Here is a 26,709-nt window from a genome sequence, read left to right as displayed (position 1 = left end):
TCTCTCTTGCAGCCACCATAGCAGAGACCACAGTAGGCACAGCGACACCCACGAGATTAGTGAAAGCCCCTAGCGGAGGGATAGGTGAGGTCGTGTCAACGGGTAAGTACGGCACCATGCACTACACTGAAACAATTGTACCACAACAAGCTGTAGAATCTACACAGGAAGAGGCTGTTAGAATTGCTCCTGTAAGGGTAATAGCAGTTCCCAATGGAAAAACAGATGTGTCTGGAGCCACTCCCATAAGGAACATTGCCATGTACACTCCATTTTCCAGAATGGAATTAAGAACAATAGTGTCCGAATTTCCTGACCCCAGGAAGGATTTAGTTGCTAGCCAAAAATACATCAGGGATTTAGGTAACACGGTAGAACCCAACAACAAGGATTGGCAGATACTGCTAAGAGCTTGTTTACCTTCCAATGTTGATGCAACTCAGTTTTTAGCTGATTGTGCATTGGATAAAGATGTACCGCTTACAGACGTGTACAACAAGGATAATGTAAAAAGGATAAATTTACAGCTAAAAGAGTATTTCCCAGCCGTTGTTAAATGGAATAAAATATTTTCCATTAAGCAAAAGGAGTCCGAAACGGCAATAGAATATTTTCACCGGGCACTATTAGAAATGGCAAAGTACACTGGTATAGAAGACATTAAGACCAACCCAAACCATCGAGAAGTAGCAGTATCTGTACTGATGGATGGTTTGAAAGAAACATTAAAAGCTAGGGTACAGACCACGCAGCCATGTTGGCGAGGTCTGTCAGTGTCCACCTTGAGAGAGGCTGCTATTGATCACGACAGAAATATCACTAGGCACAGGGAGTCGCAAAGTGATAAGTTGATGTCCGTAAGTATACAGGCGCTGACCACAAGGCAGCCTGCGTATGTACCACCGAATCCTGTGGGTAAGGCAAGTGTAATAACATGTTTTTCTTGTAACAAACCAGGACATTTTGCACGAGACTGTAGAGTAAGAAATGTACAAAGATCTTTTCAACCCCCTAGACAACAACACCACACACGACATTGGGAGCAGGGTCCACAGAGGCGGAGTTTTGAGCCACATACAGGGGAAACAAAAAGATATCCCCCACACAGAGATTGGCATGCCTCTGGTAGTTCCCAGCTAACTCCCTCACAAGTAGTTGCTGCCAGCGGGATTCAGGGAGGTCAGCATACCCAATAGGGGTGTGGCCATACCTGTAATCTGCAACCGGTTAAATTGATTGCCAGTCTTGGAAGCGAACCAGAGATTGCAATCAATGTAGCCGGTAAAACTTTAAACTTTCTTGTAGACACAGGGGCGGCCAAGTCAGTGATCAATTCGACAGTGGGCATGAGAACCACTGGTAGGACAGTTCCAGCCATAGGAGTAACAGGAGTAGTCCAGCACTACCCTGTTAGCAAACCAGCCGAGATTACAATAGGGCCTTTGCATACCAAGCATTCCTTTTTGCTGGCTGCATCGGCACCGACCAATCTCCTGGGAAGAGACTTACTATGTAAAATGGGTTGCGTCATTTATTGTACTCCTGAAGGTGTATTCTTGGACATCCCTGAGAATCACGCTCAGGAAGTACGAGACATGTTAGACTCCCCATCAAAATTAATGTCACATTCCATTATGACAAATAGGAATCCATCCCAAGTAGAAGAGATGACATCTCAGATACCAGAGTCGCTTTGGACAAAAGATGGACAGGACACTGGATTAATGGCAAATGTAGCTCCAGTAGTTGTACAAGTAAAAGATGGTAGGATAGCTCCAAAAATCCCACAGTATCCTCTGAAGCCAGAGGTGGAGTTAGGAGTTTTCCCGGTAATAGAGCGCTTGCTACAACAGGGCATTCTAGTAAGAACGTCCAGCACAGCAAATAGTCCCATCTTCCCTGTTAAAAAGAGTGGGGGGAGGGGTTACAGGCTAGTGCAGGATCTAAGGGGGATTAACAAAATAGTTGAGAGTCAGTTCCCCGTAGTGCCTAATCCAGCTGTCATCCTAATGCAAATTCCTCCCACTGCCAAATTTTTCACTGTTATTGACCTCTGCTCCGCTTTCTTTTCGGTACCTCTGCACCCTGACAGCCAATATTTGTTTGCATTCACATACAGAGGAGTCCAATATACGTGGACTCGGTTACCCCAAGGTTTCATAGATAGTCCAAGTATATTTTCTCAGGCTTTGCATGATTGTTTACAGTCTTTCCAACCGGAAAGTGGATCAGTGTTGATACAGTACGTGGATGATCTACTGCTGTGTTCTGATTCATTGGAGGCATCCCTGAAGGATACGAAACAGCTCCTGTTTCATCTTTCAGACACAGGTCACAAGGTCTCCAAAGACAAGTTGCAATTATGCCAAGCTAAGGTAAAATACTTGGGACACTGTCTAACACAAGGACTGAGACACCTGACCGCTGATAGAATCCAAGCCATTAGAGACATGACACTGCCACAAACCCAGCAACAGATCAGGACGTTTTTAGGAATGTGTGGGTATTGCCGTAATTGGATCCCAGGGTTTTCCATATTGGCGCTACCTTTGCAGGAAATGGTCTCTTCAAACAAACCTGATCGGATTTCGCATACAGACGAATCCGAAACAGCATTTGAGAGACTCAAACAGTGCCTAACGCAGGCACCAGCATTAGGTATGCCAGACTATGGGAAACCCTTTGAACTATACGGAACAGAAAGTGCTGGGTGCGCAGCAGGTGTACTAACACAAAAACACGGTGATGCCAGCAGGCCAATTGCATACTACAGCGCGCAGCTAGACACGGTAGCGCGATCCCTCCCCACATGCTTGCGTAGCGTTGCAGCGATAGCATTGCTAGTGACGAAAAGCGAAGATGTCGTGCTAGGCCACAACCTCACAATCCATACACCACATGCGGTATCGGCCTTATTGAATTCTGCCCAAACCAGACATGTCTCATCAGCAAGGTTTACGAGATGGGAATTGGCATTAATGGCCCCAGTAAACATCACCATAAGGAGATGCAGCGCATTAAACCCTGCAACATTTCTCCCAGGTGTGCCTGGACAGGCACAAAGGGTGGGAGGTGAGAGTGATGGGGAAGGAGGATTTAATGCAAAGGAAGATGCACATGATTGTATGGAATATTTGACCCAAAATTTTTCCGCAAGGCCTGACATCAGTGACAATCCACTAGAAGATGCAGAACTCACGTTCTACACGGACGGTAGTTGTCACAGACAGTCAGACTCGGGAGACTTGTGTACTGGATACGCAGTCGTAGATGACCAAGACACCATAGAAGCGGAACCGCTAGGCCCACCTCACTCAGCCCAGGTTGCTGAACTGGTCGCCCTAACCAGAGCATGTGAATTGGCTAAGGGTAAGTCTGCCAATATCTACACCGATTCTAGATACGCGTTCGGGGTAGTCCATGATTTCGGAGCGCTATGGCGTCTCAGAAATTTCATGACGGCAGCTGGTACACCGATAGCGCATGCAGCTCACATAAAAAGGCTTCTAACAGCGATACAGGAACCCGACAGAGTGGCTGTTATCAAATGTAAAGCACATACATATAGTCAAGACCCAGTATCCCTTGGTAACAGCCGAGCAGACGAAGCTGCAAAGCTTGCAGCTGCTACCCCCATACGGACAGACACCACACAACTGATGGTATTTAATACCATCAACACACAAAAGTTGTGTGAAATGCAGAATTTGTGTTCCACTCAGGAGAAGGCAGTCTGGAAGGCAAAGGGATATGGCCAGGAGTCCTCAGGGCTCTGGACGGATGGACATGGTAAACCAGTGGCCCCCAGGGCATACCTTCCGTGTCTGGCTGAAGCAGCTCACGGGCTGACTCATCTAGGCAAGGAGGGGATGTGCAAGTTGGTAAGAGCATACTGGTGCGCCCCAGGATTCTCCTCTCATGCTAGTAAAAGAGCAATGTCATGCCTTACCTGTCTGAGAAAGAATATTGGAAAAGCAATACCAACAGAACCATCCCATATCCCACCTGCCGGCGGCCCTTTCCAAGTAATACAAATTGACTTCATTCAATTGCCCCCATGTAGAAATTTGAAATATGTACTTGTCTGTATAGATGTTTTCTCAAATTGGGTCGAAGCTTTTCCAGCAGCTACAAATACCGCTATGTTTACAGCTAAGAAAATTGTGCAGGAATTTGTATGTAGATATGGTATCCCTAGAATCATTGAAAGTGATAGGGGTACCCATTTTACAGGTGATGTCTTTCAAGGAATGTGTAAGTTGATGGGAATTGATAGTAAGCTGCACACTCCGTACCGTCCACAGGCGAGTGCGAAGGTCGAAAGAGTGAACAGCACTATTAAAAATAAATTGAGTAAAGTAATGGCAGAGACAGGATTGACGTGGCCAGAAGCTTTACCCATTGTTTTGTATAGCATCAGAACCACTCCCAGGTCCCCTCTTAATCTGTCTCCTTTTGAAATTCTGTTTGGTCGACAACCGCATGTCATAATTAACCCTCAGGATGATTTGAAATGTAACAATGAAGTAACTGTAAAGTACTTAATTAATATGAGTAAGCAGTTGAGGAATCAAAATGATAATCTGAAGTTGGTGATTCCTGATTTACCAGATAGTAATTGTCATGACATTGAACCTGGGGATTATGTAATGATACGAAATTTTCTACGCTCAGGTTGTCTTATTGATAGATGGGAAGGACCATACCAGGTCTTATTGACTAGCACCACAGCATTGAAGGTTGCTGAGAGAGAGACTTGGGTCCATTCATCCCACTGCAAGAAGGTTGCTGATCCAGAGAAGTCCCGTGATAAGGAACAGACGGTAGAGGTTGTATCACTAGAGTGTCTGTTCCAGGAGGACTGAGGCGGCACCTGAGCCTTGAAGACCGAAAGCAGCTGTCGACTCCCCTCTCCCTTTTATTGTTTTCTCCACTTCCCATCCCCTCTCCTTTAAAATTTCTTTTTCCCCCTTCTCATTCTTCTCTATTTCCTCCTCAAAGATGGACTTGCCCCAAGAGACTGTGGTCCGGATTTTGATGTTAACCATGATGTTGACCAGAGCAGTCTGTTCCGGCGAGAGTACCATAGAGGTCGAAAGAGGTTCTGGAATGGGTTCCGATTATGATGATGGAGGCGTAGTTTTCCAAGATCAACCAAACCGACAAGCAAAGGCGAGTATCAGAAAACGATCCGATAGAAGAAATTGTGATGGGTTGTTAGCTGAAGAAAATTGTATCTGTAGGCTCTGTGATAATCTGGTTGAAGATGGATGCATAAAGAAATGCCAATCTAGTTTTAATATCCATATAGACCGGCATCCATTGAGTGACTATCACTCCTTAGTGGGTAACGTGTTAAACCAAACAGATTGTTGGGTATGCTCTCAAGTACCTCAGGGTCACAGTAAATCAGGGCTAGTACCATTTCCTTTAACGTTAGGGGAGGTACTTGAGCTAAGTGGTGGGAGACCGGTGGACCGGAGGTTTAACATCTCCAGCCCTCCTAGTTTGAAGCTCCACCAATACCATGTGGATAGGTCCCTCATATGTTTTAACATCTCCAATCCCAGAAAACCGGGAAATTGGGAAGTGTCATGGAGCAACCTTACCATGACCTTTTCACACAGAGCAGATAGAATGCCTACAGATACAGAGCTCGTACGCCACATAGCCAGTAGAGGAAAATCTTTCCGGTATCGATATACCTTAGGAAATAGGATTACTAAAGTTGGAGAGGTATCACCAGGATACTGTGCACATATCGTACAAACCGATACGTGCATTAGGCAGATGGAAGAATTAGGGTCAGGAGATTTCACCTGGAAGGTTTGTAACATGGTCATGTCCTTCTCCGTCCCCTATGTTCTCCCCGATGATGCATATTTCATATGTGGGAGAAAGGCGTACAAGTGGCTTGCCCCAAACTCTGAAGGATTGTGTTATATTGGAAAAGTATTGCCTGAAGTAATGACTGTTACACATGACAAAATGAAGGACATACACCGTGGTGCCCAAACTCCTTATACTCACACTCACTACGAGCACCTTGTTAAAAGACAACTGTCAGAAAGGTTAGAGCATCCGGCCTCTGATCTTATCCATGAATCCACCGGGATTCAGGTTCTGGTAGCGTTAGATTTCACTCGCACCGCTCGAGGTGTGATGAATTATAGATACATTTCCGCACTCGCCAATTTGTTAGATAATATCACTGAAATGTATGATGACACGTTTAGATACACTGGAAGAGAACTTCAAGCTTACAAAACAGAACTAGTTCAGCATAGGATGGTTCTTAATTATCTTACAGCAGTAACAGGCGGATATTGTGTTACATTGGCAACACAGTACGGCATAAAGTGTTGCACGTATATCACAAATAGCACCGAGGATCCGGTAGAGGTCATAGACCAAAAGATGGACGATATTCTGCAATTAAAGTGGGAATTTCGTCGAAAACACAATCTCACCCTTGCTGCTGTAGGTAATGAGCTGACTGGTTGGGTGTCATGGTTGAACCCGCGAAATTGGTTCTCCGGTTTAGGAGACTGGGCTCAAGGAGTCATAATGGATGTTGGAAAGTTTCTCCTATGTATTTTGGGTGTCGTTATATCTATTGGATTGATATTTAGATGCGGGCAGGCTTTGATGAGGTGCAAGCAAAGTACGAAAGTGATGAGCTTAAGGAGTGAGGAAACTGTAATTAACCTGGATTTGATTTATGACCCAATGCTAGAAACCATGACGTAATGATGTAATGAGTATACGGTCCGCCTTTCACCCATTTCTATGTTTTCCTCCGAGGTACAAAGACCCACGTAGACGAAGGATTTGATGAGCCAAGGGGCCGACAACGGAAAGATGGAAAGAAGAAGAGCAGACGACCTGATAAACAAGATTTTGATGGACAATGCCATGGGTACCCCAGTTTCCCTAGGAACTTTAAAATCACGCTAGCCCAACATTTTTTGTAAATCCATGGACGTTGTATGCTTTACTCACGATTTATGAGCAAAAGCACAAAGAAGAAGACTCCAATCAACCGACACCAATCAAGACCCCAATCGACGAACGTACATTAACCTGACATAGAATATCATTGCATTTTTCGTAAGTGTTCTTTATCTTCATCTCTGCAACCCTCAGGTAATAACACACATAGTCGATAGGGAATACAGGCACAGATAGCAGCAACCACATACCCCCCCCAATTCATGTATCATCAACTAAAATGTGCATCCCCATTGTGTTACAACCACAGCCGAAATGAGCTCGGTAGAGTTTGACAGCCCATCCACAGACCTGTACCACAGGATAAGAAGGAATTCAAATGTATACTTCGCAATACCTCGAAGCTTGATTTACCACACGTACGGCACGATGATACATGACCCTCCAAACATGGACTCATACACACATGCTTCTACTTTCTCACTAGGTCATACCCTCTTCACACCTACTCCATTCTTCTTCCTTTCCCCACCATGGAAATCAATTAACCCCTGACTTACATTTTTCTCCTTAAATATTTTGTGGCAGTTATTATTGACTGCCAAAGGGTGGACTGTCAAAGTCAGAAAAATGTCTCAATGCACGTTGCCATATTTGCACCGCACACTGGTCCGTGCTGCGCATGCGTACGCTCTCCCGTGGAAGCGCATACCCGCAATAGCGTGCACTCGCACGCGCAGTATGCGCATTTACGGTAGAGTTTATGTGATCGTAGCGTGCGACTCATTAGTTACAAATGTTCACAATTAATGTAGTTTATAGATCATGATCCCTTTGATAGTTTCTGTAAGTTTGGTTAAAGTATAATGTCCCAGAGCTGAGGAATCCCTCTTTGCATCGTACGAAGGGTTTAACAGGAATCATACAGCAGTGTTTGGTACCCATCGGAAGAGTATTTAATTAGCAATATTCCGGTGTTGGTTTGGAGCGTATTAATCGCTCGTGCGAATAGTTATGGACATAAGAAGTTTATGTCCATTTCTATTAATTACACATACTCAGGTATGCGGCGGGAAACCCAGTTTCCCACCCACCTGAGCTGTTGGAAATCGTCACAGCCCACCTGTATGAATCACCCTATGACCTTTTGTTATGATGCAGGGCCGAATTCCTTCGGCCAATGGACAATGGGATTGTAGGACCAGGAGATTGCATTGTGTGTGGAGCATAAATAGGCAGGCCGACCACATCCAGCTCTCACTCTCTCATCAACGGTTATCTGCTGATAATCGGGAGCTGGATATCGAGGCGCTGGCGATCATACCCTTTGTGCGTAAGTTCTCTCCATAATCATTGTCTTTCTGCGAGCCAATCTCTCTCTCTCTCTCTCTCTCTCTATCTCTCTCTCTCCTCTTTTTCTCTTAAATACCTTATAGTATTATAGTATTGTATCGTATTGCATTTAGGTCAGTGTAGTATTGTCTTTTTGTATTTATTGTTTAGTTCTGTGGTTAGGAAGTCTCTGTTATATTGTAGTGTATCATATGTACTGTTATCCCCTTTTACAAGTATATTAGACATAATACAGTTAATAGGCCTTGGAAACCTAAACCAGTATCTGTGTATTTCCTATAGTGATAAGTGTTCATGTGAGCGTCGGTGACACTCATGCAGCTTTGTAGATAGTCAGGTTCCACAAGGTTGCACTTACACCCTGTACTCACATTAAGGTATTCAGTGTATTTCATCGGTATAAGGTTTAACATAAAGGTATAGTGTTGTGAGCGTCTGCATCGCTGGTGACCTCCTCGTGGTCTCTAGCGTACGCTACGTTACAGCGAATCTTTCCCCTAGACATAACCAATAACGTGTCCTGTGATCACTGGGCCGTGAGCGAACGTGACGCTTGAGCGTCTCGCCTACGGCTGAGCGATCGTTACGCAAATAGCGTATCATTACGGTATTTCTTAAATAAACAGCGTACAGTGTTCTTAGCTTCATAAGGGTTGTTTATACGACAAGGAATTTAGAATTGTCAGGCTACTTTATACTGTTACGCCCTAAGGCTACATTCCTTGTCATGTCTGCTACACAGGGTGGGAAATCCGCGTACGCTTCTGCATCCTGCATTACTGGCACCACGGATTTACCTGAGGGGGAAGTTTTAGCTGCTGGTTCAGGCACTGAGTGCCATACACCCAGTCAACCTACAGCACCTGTGGCCAATCAGGACCCACCCTGAGCAGCGTTCTCAAGTCTGCTGACTACACTTGTGACAGGTCTTACGCCCCCTATAGGACCTCCTGTGCCATTGCAGCCACATATTGTCCCTGTTGCCCTGGGCGGATACTCTGTTTACCAAATTACAACAATTAAATCAGTCTTTGGTTAGACAGAAGTCTACCCCCACGTTCCACTGGGACCAAGGGGTCATCTAAACTGATAATTCTTCCGATGAGTATGGGTAATATACTGATCCATCAGACACTGATACAGTTGCTTCTGATGAGGAATCTACAACTCGGGTTGATGTTCCTGACCTAGTGGAGGCTATTAAGCTAATTCTTCAAATAGATGATGACATTGAGCCTCCTACTGGGTCTAAGAAACCTGATATGTTCAAACGTCAGAATTTGCTAAAGTAGTCTTACCACATTCTGACCATTTAATTGACATACGTCAGGAATCCTGGTCGTCTCCAGGAAAGAAATTTTCCCTGTCTAAAAAGATGCTAGTTCGTTATCCTATCCCTGCGGAGTTGAGTACCAAGTGGGAAACTCCACCGCTGGTGGACTCTCATGTTGCCCGTCTTGTGGTGTCATCTACTCTGCCTGTCACCACTGTCACCTCACTGAAGGAACCGACGTATAAGTGCGTGGAGGGATGCCTGAAGTCTGTTTACTCCCTTACTGGCGCTGTACATAGACCCACTATGGCAGCCTCCTGGGTTGCAAAAGGTATTGAAGCATGGGTTCAGGCAATTGAGGATGAGCTGCCTCAGGATATTTCTGACAGCCTCCTACTATATTCAGGAGGCGATCTCTGTTGCATGTGTAATGGCGGCCAAGGCATCTACTACATTTATCCTGGCTCGTCGAATTATGTGGTTGAGGTCCTGGAAGGTGGACCTAGACTGCTCCCAACGACAGGCACGTGCTTCCAAAACCACTAAGCCTAAATCTAAATCCTGGGCCGCCCGTCAGCCTGCTTCCAAACAAGACAAGCCTGCTGCATGACGGGACGGGCCTCCCCCTTGGGGACCCCAGGGTGGGAGGCAGACTTCTGCAGTTCACCCAGGCCTTGTTAAAGACCACTTTGGATGCCTGGGTGAGAAAAATGTCTCTCACGGGTACGCAATCTCTTTCAAGAGACGTCCCCCTCGCCAGTTTTGCACAATGGTTATCCCTGCAGATCCGTTAAAGGCTCTACACTTCGTTGTACAATCCCTTCTGGATATAGGAGTGGTAGTGCCGGTACCTCTGTCTCAGAGAGGCAGGGGCTACTATTCGACCCTGTTTCTAGTTCCGAAGCCAAATGGGTCCTTCCGGCCTATACTCAACCTCAAATCATTGAACAAGTTTGTGAGAGTATTCAAATTCCGTATGAAAACTCTGCTTTCTATTGTGCTGGCCATGAAACCCGAAGACTATATGGTATCCCTGGACATACAGGATGCTTACCTGCACATACCTATTGCCATGTCGCATCAGCAATATCTGCAGTTTGCTATTGTCAACCTACATTATCAATTCCAGGCATTGCCTTTTGGATTGGCCACGGCCCCTCGGATCTTCACCAAGGTCATGGCCGTGATGACGGCTCTTCTCCGCTGTCAGGGTATCTTGATCCTGCCCTATCTGGACGACTTCCTGATCCTGGCAAACTCCCAAGAGGTTCTCCTCAGTCATCTGGATTCTCTGAGGCGATTATTCAAACTATGTTGAAGGCCCGCACACCGGCTTTTGCAAGGATTTATTACACGGTCTGGAATTCTTATTTCACATGGTGTGCTGCTAAGAATTATGATGCCTGTTCATTCAGTACTTCAAGGCTTTCGACTTTTCTGCAACAAGGTCTAGATTTAGGCATCTGGCCTCCCTCAAGGAGGGAGGGAGTTCATATATCTGCCTTGTCGGTGTGGTTTCAGAGGAAAATTGTGTCTATTCCTGATGTTCATACTTTCACTCAGGGTGTTTTAAGGATTCAGCCTCCCTATGTCCCTCCTGTGGCTCCATGGGATCTGTCTGTTGTCTTAAATGCCCTGCAAGACTCTCCATTCGAACCTCTTGAGTATGTGGGTCTTAAATGTCTTACACTTAAGGTCGTGTTGTTATTGGCTATAGCCTCTGCTAGGAGGGAGACGCGTCTGCTGAACAATTGTGCAAGGTGGTTATGTGGTCCTCTGTGAACACATTCATCAGGTTCTATGCCTTTGATACTTCCGCCTCCCAGGATGCTTCCTTCGGACGCCGGGTTCTTGTACCCACTGCAGTGCGTCCCCTTCCATGAGGAACTGCTTTAAGACATCCCCGGTGTTATTCCCTGTGGAATACCAGTGTACCCCGCTGCAGAAAAAGGAGATTTATGGTAGACTTATCATTGTTAAATCTCTTTCTGCGAGGTACACTGGATTCCACAGGGCGCCCACCCTGACGCACTAAGCTTCTTTTGAGTTTGTATGACATTAGCCGCTGGTGCCTTCTCCTGTCGTAAGAATGTGGGTATATGGGACTAACATTTACCGTCTCTCTTACCTGCTACTTCATTGGACTGGTTAACGAAACTGAGCTCCAGTGCCTGGAGGCGGGGCTATAGAGGAGGCGGTGCAATGCATCCTGGGAACAGTCCAAGCTTTAGCCTGTTGGTGCCACGGATCAAGATCCAACTCTACACCCCGATGTTATTCCCTGTGGAATCCAGTGTACCTCGCAGAAAGATTTAACTATGGTAAGTCTACCATAAAGCTCCTTTTTTGCTTCATTTTTAAGCAATCTTGCTAGATCGCGAGGCTCTCATTGAGCCTTGTAGTCTAGTTAGGATCGGGCTAGCACACATCGTAGCGTGTGTACGGACACCCGCTGCGATGTGCGCTTGAGCCCACATCCGGTTCAGCGCAAATCACGCTGAGCCCGGTCGCTACGTGTGTACCCCCGTTAACTCTGGTTTAAAATGTATGTTGATAGTATATTGTTACAGATAAGTATCTCTTGCTTAAATTAAATGTATAGTTATAACTTATTACTGAGACTGCGGGGAATGTGTAGGTTAAAGGGACACTTGTATGGAGTACGTTGACATACACTTTTATGTTAAATATTTCTTGCTTTCAGGCAAGAATAACATATTTTGGCACTACATAATTAAATACTTTGTCTAATTTTCCAGACAGCATCCTTGAGGTTTATGTAGTTAAAACCCCCATAGAAATGAAAACTTGACCTCCCTCAAACTGTTTGAAACATGAGGTTTAACTTATGGAGTCCATGCCATCTTCTTCTTCCTATCACATGTCTGCGGGATATGGATTTGAGGAGAGAGGATCCCCTAATAAGGATTATACATAAAGCTGAACTTTGGTTTACCTAGCACGCCATGCTTACGAGAGCTTGACCTGCTGGCGCTAAGCAGCTCCTCTCCCTTCCAAATTCTGCAAATGTTTTCACTTTTGTTGCCAGTATAAACATCTGCTGTGTAGGCAAAGCAAGCTCTGTGTTTGTTGTCAGAAATGTTTCTTAGCAAGGACAAAGAGGAAACAAGTATGTCTGTGTCTTGTCAACTGGAGTATGTGTACGAGTTCCGGGATTCTGGAATGTTTTAATGAATTACACATGGTTTTTATTTCAGGATTACACAGAATAGTTGTAGCAGAATTGTAGTATTGCGTTTCAGATATGTGCCACTTTCGCTCCACAGAATCCTCTTTGTGCATCTGCTGAAAGCCTCCTGCACTGTACTGCAAGGATTATCTTTGCAAAATATTTATGTGAAATAAATGTGATCTGATGTTACTTTGTTGATCAATCGATCTGAGAATCATTTTTACAAATGTACCTATGGAACTTTTTTCCTCGTAACTCAATACTTTTCTTCTCTACTCCTTCTCTGTGTATCCTTTCCAGTTCACCCCCCACTTGTTCACCCCTCCATTTTGTATGCAAGTTCATACAGGCAGAACCCTCCTCCCTTTTGATCTTCCTTGGTATACTGCATGTCACCAGTGCTCCACTTCCTGGACTACTTCTCCCCTTCAGTGAGACTGACTCTGCTCTCAAATGTGTTGAGTATACTGGGATTGCCGAGTTCTGATTTAATCCCACCTGTGACTAGCCACAGTATGCATTTTATAGCTTCAGCAAGTGACCCTACCCTTGCCCTTGTTAACTGTCCTTCCTGTGTCTATTCTGTAATATTAACATCTCTTGCAGCAAGGCTTGGGGACATGAAACCATGGGATTGCAGGTTGGGTTGGTGATTGGCACATAATACTATAGCTTTAAAATCTTAGCTCCCCCTCTCTCCACCCATACAACCCCACAATTCCAATGTTCTTTAAGTGCCTCAAGGAGTATGACACGTTTTGGAGGTTACCTCTCGTATAGATTGATTTGTGTTTTTTAGCTATTATTTCCAGTAAGGTACTGTCAGTGGCTTGTAGCAGCGGACAGCAAGAAAGGGGGGCACAGTGGCCGTGTAGCCAGACTGGAGGGAGAGCTAAACTGCATTGCTTCCCATTTTAATACCACTTTTTTCTGGGGTCAACCCTCATGGAAGGACTGCAAAGTATTAGAGGTCTCTGGTGCAGGAAGTAGAGGGTCTCAGTGGAAAAGACTGTGTCACCAAAGTATGTTTAAAAGGACCACAAAAAGCTAAAATCTAAGTTATTCTATATAAAAGTGGTACTAATAACATTTGCAACTCATAAGAAAGTTTCAGAAGCTAAAGCTGTAATAGTGAGAAATACGTTTTTTCCTATTCATTCCGGTCTTCAAGCAGGTTGCTGCATTCTGCAGTGAATTGGTTAATTAGACTTAAGGACCCCATACACTACGACGAGGTATTGCATGCGCTCAGTCACATGCGATACCCCTTCAACTCTCCGCCAGCCGCCGGCGGAGAGTTGATATCGTGAGTCCAGGGCACTTTCACTCATGATGTGCTAACGTTAGACTGCATGCAATCTAACGTTAAACACATCATCGCAAGCGACAGGGACAGATTTTACCTGCTGCAGGAAGGCACGATATGACTCTAGTGCAGGGGTGGGGAACCTATGGCCCTCCAGCTGTTGTTGAACTACACATACCAGCATGCCTTGCTACAGTTTTGCTATTTGGCCATGCTAAAACTATTGTAGGTCATGCTGGGATGTGTAGTTCAACATGATAATGTCGATATTATCTTAAACCATAAAGCTATACCTTTAAACACACAAAGTACGTAGCGTGTGTATTAAGTCTAGCGGCCGCAGCGGCTCCATGGTAAAACATGGAGCCGCTGCGGCCGCTAGACTTTATACACACGCTACGTACTTTGTACGCTATTTGCGTACAGAGCCCCGTACCGTGTACGTACTTAGCGTACAAACGCCGCGCTGTGGGTACAAAGTACACACAGCGCGTACACACTCTTGATATACTTTAAACCTTATTAGTAATGCAACGCAATGATATTATTACACTCTAAACCTTATGCAGCAAAGCGCTGCAATGATGTTACACCTTTAAACCTTATGCAGTGCTGATGGTACAAAATACCCGCAGCGCGTACACAACTTATCAATACACTTTTAAACCTCATACAGTTAGGTAATGTAATACGCTTTAAACCCTAGCAGGGAAAAGAGGACACAACACCGATTTGTAGTTAAATACTGGGCTCCGACACCTCAGCGTATATATCTGGAAGGGGATAACAATACAATTTATACACTACAATACAACAGAGTAAATGGCTACAGTCAATGTACATACGTGAGAATATTCGCATGCGCTTCCTGGTCCAGTCCTCCGCTAATCAGGTAGATAGCGTTAAGAGTCTTCTGACCGGCCAGACAGCAACAGGCTTTTTATACACTACATCCAAAAGCAATACAATGGATACTGTAATCCCTTTGTCCATTGGAGACAGAGATGCATCTTTACATTACAGGAGAGGTCATAGGTTTATTTGAAAAGGTGGGCGATGTCTTTCTCAACTGCTCTTGTGGGTGGTCTCCTCTGGATTCCCACCGCATATTTAATATACAGTAAATACAGTTTATATCTATATTCTACTTCTGCACATAACTATACGCAGGAACATGCGATCTTCCTCTAACCAACACCGGAATGTTACCCTTAAAATACCCTACAGCTGGATACTAGACATCACCTTATAACCTTAGTCTGTCCCTTCCTATCATGCAAAGGCGAATCCCTTAGTCCTGGAATCATTTAAACTGTTGATACTTGCTGATGTGGTGCAGGGGGGCTATGTGTACAATGTGCACTATTTGGATTAAATATGTAATGTTTTGATAACTCTCTATGCGCTCACAAACTCCGCCGTAAATACCCATACCACGCGCAGGACCGCGGGAGCGATCATATGCAAATTGCGGATATGTGCACGCACGGCGGAACAAGTGCACGCGCAGCGGGCATGTGTGTGTTGTTAGTACGTGGTGTGTGTACTACAATATTTTTCGACTTTGACAAACAACAGCTGGGGGCCGAAAGTTCCCCATCCCTGCTCTAGTGCATGGGTCTTCAACCCTCCAGCTGCTGTGGAACTACACATCCCAGCATTCCCTGCCTCAGTTTTAGCATACCTTAATAGCAAAACTGTGGTAGGGTATGCTGGGATGTGTAGTTTCACAGCAGCTGGAGGGCCACAGGTTGAAGACCCATGCTCTAGTGTATGGGGGCCTTTATTTTGGAAGCAGCTGCATTGCACCTTACCAAGGTTTTGAATTGAAAACTGTTGATATAAATTAAAAGTGGCGTTTAAGAGTGGGTAGTGGGGCAAGCTGTAGCTTGTTTCACTTCTGGGCATATAGAAGAGCTGAGAATTTTGACCAAACATTTTCTTGTGTCTGGAGCATGACCATTCGGGTGGTTCTCAACCACAATCACTTATTAATGTTGTGTTCATATTATTATTGGTTAATTCAACTGTTTTATTGCACCCCATCTCTGTCTAAAAGGACGAGGCGATATCAATTGTTTGTGCCGGCTGCTGTGAGTTACTGACCACTCATTACTAATCACGCATGCACTGGGTTTAGACATGTGAAGGTGCTAAACCCGTGCAAAGTACTGGACTTGCTGTGAGGAGTGCTCAAAAGCTTGACTTTTTGTGGATTTCTGCTCCACACCTCAGGAAAGTGCAAGCAGAAATAATTGGGGCCCATGGCACTAGCATCCATCGGCACAAACAATTGGATTGCTTCCATCACTTTAGGCGGGAGCTGCAGGCAGCGCAAAATAATTGAATTCCTCCACTTATGTTGTGTTTCAGCTGTAGAAGAGAACTGATGATTAATTTTCTTTGTTCCAGGCCACAATGCAAACAACCAAAGATTATCAAGCAATCCCAGGACAATATGTGGTTCCATCTGCGCCACCTTCATATGAAGAGGCCACATACAGTCATCCGCAATATCCCCCTCCTCAGCCAGGGATGGAAGCAAAGCACATGAACACTGCTGCTCCTTATATGATCCAGCCAATGCCTGTACATCCTCCAGGTATGTGGCAAAATATCTGCATTAGAATTTGTATCATTGATAGTATTTCATGAGACTAGTTATTACTCAGTAGCCCTGCACACTTCTGTCTCATTTTCACCACTGTTTGATAAGGTAACGTACTACTACTACTACTATTACTGTATTATACATGAGTGAGCTGTAGTGCTATCACTGCATTATAACAATATATTTCTATCATTAGGTGCAACTAGCATTGCAGTGTTTTTCTCCGCTAATTAGGAAGTGCACAATAAATACCATACAGATAGAGGTTAGAATTGTCCAAGCAGCTACGAATATTCAAGAGTATTAGAAGCGGATGTAGTAAGCCTTGGAGAGTGATAAAGTGGAGAGAGAGAAAGTACCAGCCAATCAGCTCCTAATTGCCATTTCTCATACGTCCTAGAGGATGCTGGGGACTCCAAAAGGACCATGGGGTATAGACGGATCCGCAGGAGCTTGGGCACACTATAAAGACTTAAACTGGGTTTTGAACTGGCTCCTCCCTCTATGCCCCTCCTCCAGACCTCAGTTAGACTTTGTGCCCAGGAGTGATGGGTCACACACTAGGGGAGCTCTCCTGAGTTTCTCTGAAAGACTTTGTTAGGTTTGTTATTTTCAGGCAGACCTGCTGGCTACAGGCTCCCTGCAGCGTGGGACTGAGTGGAGAGAAGCAGGACCTACTTCTTCTTAGTTTAAGGGCTCTGCTTCTCGGCTACTGGACACCATTAGCTCCAGAGGGTTCGATCACTTGGTGCGCCTAGCTGCTTGTTCCCGGAGCCACGCCGTCACCCCCTCACAGAAGCCAGAAGAAAGAAGCCGGGTGAGTATTAGAAGAATAGAAGACTTCAGTGACGGCAGAAGACTTCAGTAACGGAGGTACAGCGGTCGCACTGCGCTCCTTGCTCCCACTCAACAGCACTCACTGGGTGCAGGGCGCTGGGGGGGGAGCGCCCTGGGCGGCAGGTTACTGAGGTTTGAATTAGTCTGGCTTTAAAAACGTGTTAGGTGCTGGGAGCACCGTGTCTAATTCCCCCGCCAGCATTGTAAAGCGCGCTACCCGCCATTAACCCCCCGCCGACGACATACAAGGGGGGGGGAGCGCCCTGTGTAACATGTTACTATTGGGACCGAGCAGGATGTTATTGTGACCCTAATGGGGGATCCCTGTCCCGGACCGCAGCCACCGCGTGTTTGCGCACTGCGCGCCTCTCTCTCCCGCCGCTGCCTCCCTCGGGTGCAGGGGGCTGGGGAGGGAGCGCCCTGAGTACAGTAATGCCGCGGCCGGGGGCTCCGTGTCCCGGACCCCCGCCAGCGCATGTTTGCGCACTGCGCGCCTCTATCCCCCGCCGCTGCCTCCCTCGGGTGCAGGGTGCTGGGGTGGGAGCGCCCTGAGCAACTTATTACTTAGTTATGACACGGCCGGGGGCTCCGTATCCCGGACCCCCACCAGCGCGTGTTGTGTGTGACGCGCTTTCTCCTCCCCGCCGCTGCTTCCCACGGGTGCAGTGCGCGGAGGGGGGAGCGCCCTGACAAACGATTGGCGCGGCCGGGGGTTCCTTGTCCCGGACCCCCGACAGCGCGGGTTAGGCCACTGTGCGCCTATTTTCTCCCCCACCGCTGTTTCCGACATAGCAGCGGTCCCGCCCCGGTGCTCCCACACACCAACGAATTTATTGGTTGCAGGGCGCAAGGGGGGGGGGCGCCCTGAGGGACATTGTTAGAAGATATATGGGGCCAGCCAGTATACTGATAAGGGGCGGTAAGGCACCGGAAAGCTTTCTCTGAGGAGTCAGCGCCATTTTCGTCAAGATCCCCGCCAGAACTTGCTGTAAAGGAAGATGGAAGGGGGGCACGGTGTTTTAATGCTTTAGGGGTGGCATATAGCATTAAGTTTGAGATTGGATGCATATTCCTTGTAGTAGGGCATAATCTCCCTCTTTCCCTGTTTGTTAACCCACTATCGGTTGGTCGACATAAGTCGGCAGATGTGAGGGCTTGGTCATGAGCTGCTGTGGGGTTAACTGTCGGTTTCGCTGGACATGGCGAAGCTTATTTCGGGAAATGAAGTATTAGCAGTTCGTATGCCTAGAACATAAAACACGATAGCGAAGATACAGTCGTTGGTGGATGCCCTGTCGGCATCAATGGTATTTCCCGTGTAAAAAAATTATCAGGCTGTTATTGCCCTATACCTGTATATGTATATATGTATATTTATAGGGATATGTAGGGGGAGTTTTATCAAATTATTTGGTATGCTTCCCTCAGACCCCTCGGGCTCCCAAAATTTTGTCGCTTAATATTCCTGCCGGTCGACATTTACTATGTTTTATGTCGACCTTAACCTTCCTGGTAGATATCGGTACATGTTCATACACGTTTACAACACATTACTGTCACTATGGACCTGACATGTCTGGACAATCCACTTGCGTATAGGTTCTATCTATATGGGTGTATATGTAGATATATGTTTATATATGCAGGCTTAGGATGTATGTGTTTTATTGTGTATTACATGATGTTTATCCATGAATGCTGAAATAATGGTATTCTTATGTGCTGATCCCTCTGTTGATTAAGCTCTAGATTGGTCAGGACGAGTTGGTTTCGATCCTCTCAGGGAGTCCAAATATTATTCTCTTCACAACGCGGAGAGAAAATTATGACAGTCATCTCCTGGTCGACGCAGAGCCCGGTCGCAAGGGATCATACACAGGCAGCTAAGTGAAATTTTATTTCTATACTTTGACCTTGTATGCACTTGAGGGAGTGTTGTAGTCGGGTGCAGCTAAGTGAAATTTTATTTCTATACTTTGACCTTGTATGCACTTGAGGGAGTGTTGTAGTCGGGTAGGCATCCGATAGAATTATCCTACCCAGAGTGCGTAGGTTTGCCTATGTTTGTTTCCTTATAACTTTACAGCAGGCTGCCACGTGACAGCAGGTGGTGTGACCGGAAAAATGCGGTGGAGGTCTCCGGGAGTTGCTGGTGGGAGTTATACAGCTGTTTGGTGTGGCCTCTGTTCAGTCAATCTCGGCGGTTTCCGCTGGTAAGTCTGAATTCGTGAGTTAGCCTCTTTCACAACGGTTGGTGACGCATTCTTTTGTGGGATGCAGTCGTTTTAACCGGTTCGATACCGTTCTTTTTTCCTTTTCTGTGTAGACAGTGGAAGGTGAAAAGGTAAGAGTTCTGCAGCCTTGTTAGGTTCGCAGAAGTGGACGTAGTTTTCTGTTTCCACTATATACACCACTTGTCGCCGAGTCGATCTGGCTGGTCCCCAATCCGGTGACCACTTGTCTACTAATTTTCAGTTAGTCCAGGAATAGACTAGGACCTGTGAGTTATTTATAGAAGCCAAAGCGGAACATTCTGAGTTACGGTTGTTTCCCCTTGCTGTTTTTTTTAATAGATCTTGCCTTTCCCCTATGGAAGGGGAGGCAGTACACGACACCATACAGAGGTGCGTCATGTTCAGGACATTGTATGGTTGTCCCTGTATAAAGGTGCATATCGTGGTTTATCTCTGACTGTTCTTCGGCGCAGGGATTGGCTGTTGTTCCCAATGACGCTGATGTCAGAAGGGGGTTTCAGAGTAGATACTGACCGGTTAAGGTTTGATGTTTTTCCTGTGGAAAGAGGTCTGAGGATCCAAAGTTGGATCGGTTTTGAGGTGACACCTCTTCAATAGGTTCCATTAATAAGACAGACGGCATAAGAGGCCTTTTTCGGTGAGCAGGTTTAATACCAGAGTGGTTTACATGGGACCAGTTGGAAATGTGGTCCGGGTCTCACCTGCACATGCACCGGAATATAATCAAAACGGCCAGGTCATCGCTCCTGTGATGTCTGCTCGGTTCTTTCCTTCTAGAGATCCAGGTTTAGATCCTGGTGTCCGTGCATACAGATCTCTGAAGCTGGGGAGCGGTCCTTTGCAGGGGACGTATTTCCAGAGGATGAGGTCAAGTTGGGAAACTTGTCTGCTGTAAGTTTTCTTGAATTAAGAGCTATTTTAGACGAACGTAGTCTTCGTGTTCTGCCCGTGTTAATTCTGCCAGACGACTTGTCAGCAATGGCGTAAGTAAGCCGCTAGGGCGGAACAAGGACAAAGCGGCAATGGCAGAATAGCTGACCAAACAATAAGACAGCGCTTCTCACTTTGTAAAAACAATTTTTACTTCATATATATATATATATATATATATATATATATATATATATATATATTTTTTTTTATCCCTTACACACTGAGGAAGCCGCTGAAGCCGGAGGGTAGGCGGAGAAACGCGTTTGGTGACTCTTTGGCCGTCTGAATCACTGCATTCTGCTATCACAGCTACTTTGGCCATTATTGCTACATTGGAGAGAGGCTTTTTCCGAAAAGGGAACACTGCGCTGGTCTTCATCTGTCCACCGGTCTCCATGAATCAGGCTGCAAAGCCCTTCATCAATTAAGGAGAGGTATCAATCCGAGGTACACAGCTTATGTACCTTAGGTGGACTTTGGACTGCAGTGTTTAATTACTGCCTCCCACATATATGCTTTTATATCAGCAGAATTCAGCTCTATCTGCTATTTATTGGTTATACTAACAACGTTATAAAGTACCAATATGGATGGACTCTAATCAGTGACATCTGCTTGATTAACATCGTAATTTACCTGCATGTGGACTGTTTTAAAAAAAATGTCATGCTGCTTGCTGAATTAACATCTTACACTTCACATGTGGGACTTACTAGCTAACGAAGATCGGCTTATATAAGCTTGTTATGTGCTATTAATTCAAAGTTTATTTGTATACTATATCCCTATGTGTCTTTCTTAACTAAAGCCATATAGGGATTATAACATCTACACAGTGCACTTTATTCATGTGGAAAAAATATAGTATTTGTATGTGACAAAACACATTTTTTAACATTATTTTGTATGTTTTAGTATTTTAGCACTGGCCGGTGCTTTATCGTGATAAAAATATATATATATATATATATATATATATATATATGAAGTAAAAATTGTTTTTACAAAGTGAGAAGCGCTGTCTTATTGTTTGGTCAGCTATTTTATCTTTTGGGGAAACTCGGGATCAAGTCCCCTAAGATTAGCTGCCCTCACTTTGTAGGTGACAGCGCCAGGTGTACAGATTTGCATTATTGGCAATGGCAGAAGATGCACAGTTTGCAGTCGAGTGGGAAGTCTGGTAAACGCTATATTAGCAGTCTTCGTTCCGGAGGTAAACGACGGAGAAATAGATTTCCTCTGCGGACACGATATCCAGCCGGGAAAAATTCTGTCAACATCAAGACGCTTTCTCAGACGTGACAAGTCTTTGAGGAGTGTCGCAATTGGACATGTTGGCGTCTCGAGGAGATTGTTCCAGGTCAAGGGACACTCAAGATATAGCAGTGGACATCCGTGTGACACCGTGGGTGTTTTTAGTCGGTCTAGGTGGCCTCTCCGCTTTCACTTTTCTGACAGTGGTAAGCGTAAGATAATCGAAGGTTCCGATGATCCTCTTAAATCCAGTCTAGCCAGCGAGGGTTGGCTATCCAGTTTTTCATGGTTTATTCATAGAAAATTACTGCCATCTTCCTTTACGTGTGGTAATGTTACAACAAGATCAGGGCGTGTATCAAGACTTACCGCGGCTGCGTCTGACGGCGGGGTGGTTGAATGTCATATCCTAAGCCGAACGGGAGTTCCCAGTGAAGTCGTTTCTTCAATTCTTCAGGCTAGGAAAGAACTCACAGCGTTACCACCGTTGTTGGAGAAATTATGTGTCTCGGTGTGTATCCGGGAAGGCTCCTATGGAGGACTTTCAGCTAGGTCGTGCTTACCCATACTTTACAATCCGATGTAGAGGCAAGCCTGATAAGTTTCTTTACGAAATTTCTCTCTTGGAAAGTGGTCAGGCTATTGACTTTGACGTCCGCAAGGCGGGTGTCGGAAGTGATGGTTTTGTTTCACAAGAGCCTTGTTTGATCTTTCAGGTGGATAGAGAGGAATTGAGTACTCGGTTGGTATTTCTACCAAGAGTGGTTTCTGGATTTCGCAGAAATCGACCTATTTTGATGCCGGGGGTTACTTAGGCATTAGCTGGTTCAAATTCCCTTGATCTAGCCAGGGATTTGAGTATGTAGGTCATCAATTTGGCTCAGGTTGGAGAAACAGAGGCCCTGTTTGTCTGGTATGTTCCCAGCTTAGATTGGGAGACTGCGTTATGCAGTCTGTTACATGCTGAATCTGTGATGCGGTTGGGCATGTTGTTCTATGGCTGATTTGCCGTCACCGAAGTCGGTGGAGGTTCCTCCTTTTGGAAGATGGGTTTTTCTTGGGCGGATGCCTGAGGAGTCTCGGCGGTTCAACTTGGCCGAGCGGATTCTTGGTCGGGGTAAAACGCTTTTGATATGCTCTACAAGTTTGATACCCTGATTTTTGGGGACCTTATGTTGCTCATTCGGTGCTGCAGAGTCGTCCGCACTCTCCCGCCCGTTTTGGAGCTTTGGTATAAACCAAATGGTCCTTTTGGAGTCCCCAGCATCCTCTAGGACGTATGAGAAAATAGGATTTTAGTTCCTACTGGTAAATCCTTTTCTCTTAGTCCGTAGAGGATGCTGGGCGCCCGTCCCAGTGCGTACGGTGTCTGCAGTTATTGCTTTTGGTTACACCCTGGTGGTGTGTTTTCTCTGTCTGGCGGTTGCTACCGTTGTTCATGACATGGCATGCGGGGTCTTATTTTGCTTCTGTGGACACACGGGTTGTGTTACATATTCTCTCAGCATGTGGCTGTGTTTTGTTCATACCGTTGGCTGGTATTCTACTGAATGCCACGTTCTACGGTGTGTTTGAGGTGTGAGCTGGTTTGACACTCTGTGTGTATAACAATAAATTCTTTCCTCGAAATTGTCCATCTCTCCTGGGCACAGTTTTCTAACTGAGGTCTGGAGGAGGGGCATAGAGGGAGGAGACAGTTCACACCCAGTTTAAGTCTTTATAGTGTGCCCAAGCTCCTGCGGATCCGTCTATACCCCATGGTCCTTTTGGAGTCCCCAGCATCCTCTACGGACTAAGAGAAAAGGATTTACCGGTAGGTACTAAAATCCTATTTTTTCAAACATAGCCTGTAAAATGACAATTAGGAGCCGATTGGCTGGTACTTTATCTCCAGCGACTTTATCTCCATCCAGTGTTTAGTAAATAGACCCCATAGCCTGTAAAATGACAATTATGAACTGATTAACTGGTACTTTGTCTTTCTCCAAGGCTTAGTACAGCTCCCTCTTATTGAGAGTGACCTCCCCATGTTCTGGCAGTGAGCACCACGGAAAATTCCTGTGACATCCTGAAGCTAATGCAATATAAAGAAGGGGTCGCGCTTATGAACCAAATACTATCCACCATATGTGCCAGTGGTTTCATTAATATGTTGTTCAATTTATTAAAAAAAGCATAAAAAAGGTATCGCATGAAAAATCACATAATCATACAACACGATACTATACAAATAAAATACGCATCAGGCAAAATATATAGTGTAAAATAACACTGTTGATTGAATCTTAATTGATAGATTCCTGTCGTTGCAGTTCAGATGAACACACTACTATATGTATCTTATTTGGCAGTGGGATTTAAGTGTGTTACTAATTATTGCAGTTCAGATTAAGGGGTATATGCAATTGCTGTCGAATTACGGCTGGAATTCGACCGTTTTGGGATTCTACACAATTCGACAGTCGAAACCCTCCCGCCAGGACCCGAATTCGACATAGTCAATAAATAACGGATTCGACAGTCCCGCTATCGAAAAACGGACCAATTGACGAATAGTGGGCGGCCTGGATTCGACTTCATGGACGGCACAAAAGTGTTTAAAAAAAAAAATCCTGAAAAAAATGCGTGGGGTCCCCCCTCCTAAGCATAACCAGCCTCGGGCTCTTTGAACCAGTGCTGGTTGTAAAAATACGGGGGGGGAAATGACAGGGGTTCCCCCGTATTTTAACAACCAGCACCGGGCTCTGCATCCGGTCCTGGTGCCAAAAATACGGGGGACAAAAGACGTGGGGGTCCCCCGTATTTTTCACACCAGCACCGGGCTCCATTAGCCAGAGAGATAATGCCACAGCCGGGGGACACTTTTATACCGGTCCCTGCAGCCGTGGCATTAAATCCCCAACTAGTCACCCCTGGCCGGGGTACCCTGGAGGAGTTGGGGACCCCTTAAATCAAGGGGTCCCCCCCCTCCAGCCACCCAAGGGCCAGGGGTGAAGCCCGAAGCTGTCCTCCCCATCCAAGGGTGGCAGATGGGTGGCTGATAGCCAGAGTGTAAAATGAAAGAATATTGTTTTTTTTTTGTAGAAGAACTACAAGTCCCAGCAAGCCTCCCCCGCAAACTGGTACTTGGAGAACCACAAGTACCAGCATGCGGGGGGAAACGGGACCGCTGGTACCTGTAGTTCTACTACTACTACAAAAAATACCCAAATAAAAACAGTACACACACACCGTGATAGTACAACTTTATTACATACATGCACACCAACATACATACATACATACATACTTACCTATGTTGACACGAAGAGTCTGTCCCCTTCTCCACGTAGAATCCACGGGGTACCTGTAAATAAAATTATACTCCCAACAATCCAGCGTAGATCGGTCCTCTTCTTTGTTTGTAATCCACGTACTTGGCAAAATAAAAAAACGAAAAAAAACCGACCACGCACTGAAAGGGGTCCCATGTTTACACATGGGACCCCTTTCCCCGACTGGCGGGACCCCTCGTGACTGCTGTCAAAGAGGGTCCCTTCAGCCAATCAGGGAGCGCCATGTCATGGCACTCTCCTGATTGGCTGTGCGCGCCTGAGCTGTCAATCAGGCGGCGTACTCGAAATACAATGTAGCGCATAGGCGCTTTATTATATCCAATGGTGGGAACTTTGTGGTCAGCGGTAGACCACAAGAGTGACCCCACATGACCTTGCGGTCTACCGCTGACCGCAAAGTTCCCACCATTGGATATAATGGAGCGCCTACATGCTACATTGTATCTCGAGTGCGCCGCCTGATTGACAGCTCAGGCGTGCACAGCCAATCAGGAGAGTGCCATGACGTGGCGCTCCCTGATTGGCTGAATTGACCCTCTTTGACAGCAGTCACGGGGGGTCCCGCCAGTCGTGGAAAGGGGTCCCATGTGTAAACATGGGACCCCTTTCAGTGCGTGGTCCATGTTTTTATTTTGCCAAGTACGTGGATTACAAACAAGAAGAGGACCGATCTACACTGGATTGTTGTGAGTATAATTTTATTTACAGGTACCCTGTGGATTCTACGTGGAGAAGGGGACCGACTCTTCCCGTCAACATAGGTAATTATGTATGTATGTTGGTGTGCATGTATGTAATAAAGGTGTACTGTTTTTATTTGGGTATTTTTTTTGTAGTAGAACTACAGGTACCAGCGGGCCTGTTTCCCCCCTGCATGCTGGTACTTGTGGTTCTCCATGGACTTGTAGTTCTGCTACAAAAAACAATATTCTTTCATTTTACACTCTGGCTATCAGCCCCCCATCCGCCGCCCTTGGATGGGGGGGACAGCATCGGGCTTCACCCCTGGCCCTTGGGTGGCTGGAGGTGGGGACCCCTTGATTTAAGGGGTCCCCACTCCTCCAGGGTATCCCGGCCAGGGGTGACTAGTTGGGGATTTAATGCCACGGCCGCAGGGACCGGTATAAAAGTGTCCCCCGGCTGTGGCATTATCTCTCTGACTAGTGGAGCCCGGTGCTGGTGTGAAAAATACGGGGGACCCCTACGTCTTTTGTCCCCCGTATTTTTGGCACCAGGACCGGACGCAGAACCCGGTGCTGGTTGTTAAAATACGGGGGAACCCCGGTCATTTTTTCCCCACGTATTTTTACAACCAGGACCGGCTCAAAGAGCCCGAGGCTGGTTATGATTAGGATTTTTAACCATTTCACACCCCTTCCAACTGAAAAACATGCACTGATCTCTCCAT

At 45.9% G+C, this 26,709-nt stretch overlaps 1 protein-coding gene across 1 annotated transcript in view; it reads left to right on the top strand.

Moving 5' to 3' along the window:
• LITAF (lipopolysaccharide induced TNF factor) overlaps window positions 1-26,709 on the top strand; it is a 134,295-nt gene that overhangs the window by 66,505 nt on the left and 41,081 nt on the right. The window contains exon 2 of the mRNA XM_063934301.1: window positions 16,489-16,678. Within this exon, the coding sequence (XP_063790371.1) occupies window positions 16,495-16,678 (184 nt within the window). The 5' untranslated portion in view covers window positions 16,489-16,494. The remainder of the gene's footprint in view (window positions 1-16,488; window positions 16,679-26,709) is intronic.

This window comes from Pseudophryne corroboree, chromosome 7 (genome assembly GCF_028390025.1).
Source record: "Pseudophryne corroboree isolate aPseCor3 chromosome 7, aPseCor3.hap2, whole genome shotgun sequence".
Classification (NCBI taxonomy): Eukaryota; Metazoa; Chordata; class Amphibia; order Anura; family Myobatrachidae; genus Pseudophryne; species Pseudophryne corroboree.
Note: the sequence above shows the minus strand (reverse complement) of the source record. Positions and strands in the feature narration are given on the sequence as shown.